Source organism: Bidens hawaiensis, unplaced genomic scaffold (genome assembly GCF_021521415.1).
Source record: "Bidens hawaiensis isolate Kalapana, Puna unplaced genomic scaffold, B.hawaiensis_p1.1 tig00043544_1, whole genome shotgun sequence".
Lineage (NCBI taxonomy): Eukaryota > Viridiplantae > Streptophyta > Magnoliopsida > Asterales > Asteraceae > Bidens > Bidens hawaiensis.
In genome coordinates this window covers 111,165-116,557 of record NW_027505842.1, presented here as the reverse complement: position 1 = coordinate 116,557, position 5,393 = coordinate 111,165, and the positions used below count along the sequence as shown (strand labels likewise).

The window sequence follows — 5,393 nt, the reverse complement described above, 5'->3', positions numbered from 1 at the left end:
TTCTTAGTGGCAGTTGTTGAGTCTCTTGTTCGTTAACTTCATGAGATGTTACAAGATTCGATGTAGGTGGTTCCTCAGTGTTAGTCATATTATCATTATGAGAACCGAAAAATCACTAGATGGTTCAAGTGACTAACTAATGGGCACCAGTAAGTGATTGATTGGTGCCTCTCCAATTTTTACTTGAAGATTCATTTGCCTACCATTGTCACTACCACTTAAGAGTGTAAACTCAAGAAATTCAGCATGTCTAGTCTCAACAATTCTGGTAGAATGAGAATGACAACAAAATTGGTATACTTTTGAACGCTTGGGATATCCAATAAAAGAGCAACTAACTGTTTTCATATCTAATTTATTGGAATGTGGATTATACAATTTAGCTTCAGCCGGACATCCCCATACTTTAAAATAATTTAAATTAGGTTTCCTTCCCGTCCATAGTTAAAATGGAGTGGAGTCTTAGGGACATCCATAGAAGGAACCCGATTAATTATGTCGACAGTTGTTTTTAATACTTCAGTCCAAAGAAATAAAGGGAGATCACAATTAGCCAACATACTACTAGCTATATGACAGGGGTACGATTACACCTTTCAGCCACACCATTTTGTTGAGCAGTCACGGGCATGGTATAGGGATTTATTATACCTTGATTCTTACAAAATTCATGAAAGGCGCCGGGCTTTGTCCAACAATGGTGTGTTGATCGTAGTATTCCCCACACCTCTCTGATCTTACAACCATGGGTAAAAGCCAAACCAGTTGCCTTTATTGCTGCTGCGAGTGTGAAAAAGTATATCTGGGAGTTTATCATTTGTCGCTTCGGTCTCCCGCAAACAATAGCTAGTGACAATGGAACTCAATTTGCGGATGGAGGACTACAAGCATGGTTGAAAGAACTTCAAATAAACCAAGTGTTTACATATGTGGCTCATCTGCAATCCAATGGTCAAGTTGAAAGGGCCAATAGAAGCATCAAGGATGGGATCAAGTCGAGGCTTGGAATTAAACGTACCAGATGGGTTGATGAGTTGCCACATGTGTTATAGGCTTTTAGAACCCAAAAGAAATCAAGCAACTTAGAAACACCATTCAGCCTGACATATAGCATGGAGGCCATGATTCCCGCAGACATTGGAATTCCATCCGCAAGAACATTATTTGTCATTTATAATGATGAAGATTTGCGCTTGGATCTTCATCTTCTTGAAGAACGCCGCGAGTTAGCTCTCATTAGAGAGAATAGTTATAAATGTCAACTTCAAAAATACTATGATTCCAAGGTCAAAATTTGCAAATTTCATGTGGGAGACTTTGTCTTCCGTAATAACGAAGCTTTAGGGCAAGAGCATTCAAGAAAACTGGCTCCAACTTGGGAGGAACCTTATAGAGTCAAGGAAGTTTTGGGTAAAGGCGCCTATAAGTTTGAAAAGTTGTATGGAATTGAGATTCCACGAACATTGAACACATCGCAGTTAAAAAAGTGTTACATATAATGGCATGCGGTAAGGGCATGCGTGCCATATTTTGAACTATGTTTATGGCCTGCATGCCATTATCAGACAAAGTAATATGAGTATTACTTAATGTCATTTGAAATTGTAAAGAAGGCTTGCATGCCACTTTTCTCTATAAGAAATACTTTACCTTTTGGTGATTCGAATGTCACAAAAATATATATTGTGTGTGTGCCATAATGACCCGCGTATCATGAATATTTTACATAGTGTGCGTACCATACATAACCTGCACATCATAAATATTTGACTTTGTGTGCGTGCCATAAATGACCTGTGTGTCATAAATATTTTACTTGGGGTGCGTGCCATAATGACCCGAATGTTATAAGCATTTTTATTCGGTGTGCGTGCAATCTAAAGAAGTAATCCTTTACTAAAATATTTGAAAGATGCTAGACAACAGTTATATAATTTGTAACAATAAAACAAAATGGAAGGAAAATACTTCATATGGTTGTCAAAAGTGGATTACAAAAGTGCATTAGAAAGATTGTTACACATAAGGTAAATTACAAGAATCCTAGTCTAGTGGCAGGTCTTGACCTTGCAGGATGGGAGATGCTTGCGGGTTCTCCGGATCTTGAGGAGCTGGAGGAGTTTGAGGTTTATCTTCTAAAGGTCCGCATAGATTATCACAGAGTAATTGAACACCATCCTCCTTTGAAGAATATTCCGATAACACTTCTTGAAAGTTAGATCGTCAAAATTTGATGTTTTTCACTATACTCCACTTCCAAGTCGTGTCCGTGTAGCGGATGTTTTTCAAGAGGACGTTGAGATTTCATGTACTCAACACCTTCCTCGAAACCGACTTTGTGTCCGGCTTGAGAAGAAGCATTGAGTAAAATCGCAAGACAATCTCCCAGCTCTTGCCCATCTTTGATGTGTTCAATTGCGTATCAACAGCAAAGTAGTAAGTGCCCAGAAGGAAAAGATGGAAATATTTTAGGAAAAATAAGCTAAGTCATTTACCAGCAGAAGACCTTTAACCATTGTTTATCTTCCTCAAATTGCTTGGCCTTATCTTCTAGTTCATCAAAAGTTTTTACAAGTTTGATGTTATCAGATTTAAGCTCTCGAGCACGTTTTTCCATTTCCTCCGCATGCTCCCTCCGTAATTTTGTTTCCACATCGTAATTTTTATTAGATCACCTTGCACTGTGAACTGACTTTCTAGTGAATCATTGGCTTCCAACGCCTTGGCAAGGTCAGCCTCTTTGCGTCGGGTTTCCTCGCGGGCAACTGCAAGGACGGCATTCTGATTTTTGCACGTCATTTCCCATGCCCTGGCCTCAGCCTCCTGACGATCCTTCTCTGCTTGCAACGCAATCTCGGCATCTTTAAGCTTCCACTTTGCAGTGTTAGCTTCTAAGCATTGATCATCGGTAATTTTTTGCGCCTCCTCCACTTTGTTCGTCATCATACCCCATTTCTCCCCCATTGAGATCCACTCCCTGAAGATTTCTTGCCCACTGTATTGGCCAAATTAAAATTAAAGCCACGGGCAAGATCATGGCGGGAATGACCACGTTGGAATGCACGCTCCGTATGAGGGATTCCATGATAGAGGAATTCAGCACAGAGGTCCACGTCTGAGAAGCGTGAACCTTGAGCTAAGGTCCAACGCGGTTGATGAAGAAACTCATATTTCCCCGGGTTGGGTCGTCCATAATAATTAGAGTCCGATGGACGATGAAATCTCCTTCCCTGGAGCGATTGATGGACGAAAGACGATGATCCATCACCAACATGACGGCCGGGAGAAGAATGAGAAAAATGCGGTGGAGATTGCGGGGTCTCCTCTGTATCTGGTTCGTCGGAAGCTTACACCGGATATTTTCCTTTGGAAGCCAGAGCTTCATTAGAAATTATGGTCACTGGCAAAGAGAATGGTGGTTCTTGAATGATCACACCTTCAGCGGATGCAACCGGTTTCTCTACCATTAACAAAAACATAAGCAAATCAGATATAAAAGGGAAGTGTTTCTGGGAACACTTAGTGAAATTAAGAAGTTACATCGTGATGTTTTCATGGCCACACGCTTAACATGGTCCTCAAGACGGACCTTCTTTACATTCTTGGGCTTAGTCGCCCGTTTCTTCTTCGCCGGGACCTCTTCAGTGTCGGCCTGGCAATCGTCCGCCTCACCAGATTTTGTGGATCGGTGTTTCCTCTTACATTCAAGATTTGCTAAGGCACGCATAATATCCGGCATTTGAGAAGCATCAACAGGACGTTGTTCTTCGCGGAGTGATGATTCGTCACTTGATGACAACAACACAATCACCCCATCTGAAGTTAGCGCTTTCAAAGGACGAGGGTTCAAGGAAAACTCACCTAACTCAAAAATTGCCTCAGAAATTACAGGCTCAACACGCACACCCTTGGGAAACAATAAATGATCCTTCATCTTGTCAGGAATTGGCAGAGATTTCAAATCGTGCAGGCGACGCTGCATGTGACCCACTATTTTATTAAGAATGGTACTGAGTACCGATCCCTCTCCTATAAAACATCAAAAAGGGTAAAATACATAAGTAAGAGAATATACAGCCATACGACATTAATAACAGAAGTACAAAAAGCTTACTCTCATAAGCATTTTGAAAAAATAGTTCAAGGTCAGGATATGGCCATAGGCGGCTCATACCAGCCCACACCAGGGCTTCTCAACCATCGCCCACATTGGTGTGGGCATCCGCGTCATCGTCTGAAACCACACTTGGTCCTCATAATAAGAGAACCTTAGGTCTGATAACTTCTCGTTTTGGGGTCAGCGGACCATGGAGATAGGAACCACGTCTTCGCGAACCCAAAAGAATTTAATCCTCCATTCGTAGGCATTGCGGGGCGGCTCTGTGCCTATAATTCCCTTAGTCGTTGTGGCTCGGTTATATCAACCGCCACGTCTGTTCATCTTATAGAATACAGAGAACTTCTCCACGGTGGGAACAATGTTGTTGGCCCAACAGCAGAATTCGAAGTGTCAAATTCTCATTAGGCCAAATGGATGAATCTGGGAAAGATGAATACCATGGCTGGTAATCACATTACCAAGGAAATTGGTTATCGAAAACCGAATATTTCTGGTGGAATAATGTTGGGCATATACCGCCATTTTGCCAACCGGAGGCTTATCGGTGGTAGATTTGGCTGCCAGAAACTCTGAATCCCACTCCGGTGCTATGCCATAAGTGGTGATGAGTTTCTCGAACTCCGTTTTCTTCCAATTTATCTCTACAAGGATAATCGATGTTGAGTTATTCTTTTCTAGAGCCATTATAGTGGTTATAAAGGGGAAATACCGAGCAACGGTGAACAAATGGGGATGAACAAGAAATTTTCAGATTGCAATAGGGAAAGAATTGGGAGGAAGAAAATGAAGATGAAAGGATAATAAAAATTTCGTAAGTGCAAGAAACGCCATATTTATACCCATCGCAATTAATGCGATGGGAAGGTGACAGTGGAGAGAGAAACTAACCAGTCTAGTAATAAAGCGACAAGTCAGGCGGGAAAATCAAAAAAGAGAAAAAGGGGTACAGTTCAGTACAGTTGATAGGCGACACAAACGTCACATCATCATACGGCTCCTGTAGATCTGACACATCACTCTCCCTTATGCTTATCTTCAAATGAAAGAAATACCTCCAAAGGGTACACGCAAAAATTCAAAATACCCACAAATATCTTAAGTCTAAAATTTGACCCGCATAAAAACATCACACGGAAGAAACAATAAACTAGGGGGGCGTATAGAGGTAAGGTAGAGGAAAGCTCCAAATACCCATAAAAGAGCATTCGCGGGTCACCCAAGATGTCCTCAGAAGTTTCCGCATAACTCAATTTAGAGAAAAGATGGCGAAAAG

The 5,393-nt window shown here is 41.4% G+C and overlaps 1 protein-coding gene across 1 annotated transcript; it reads left to right on the top strand.

Annotated features, from left to right (window-relative positions):
• Positions 1-1,112: 1,112 nt before the first annotated feature.
• LOC143615566 (uncharacterized) lies at positions 1,113-1,499 on the top strand. Its single transcript, XM_077088667.1, has one exon. It carries the CDS (start codon positions 1,113-1,115, stop codon positions 1,497-1,499), a length of 387 nt encoding a protein of 128 aa, XP_076944782.1.
• The last annotated feature ends 3,894 nt before the right edge of the window (positions 1,500-5,393 follow it).

Excerpts from the sequence above, each read along its gene's own strand:
- LOC143615566 (XM_077088667.1), top strand. The coding sequence starts at position 1,113 with ATGGAGGCCATGATTCCCGCAGACATTGGAATTCCATCCGCAAGAACA.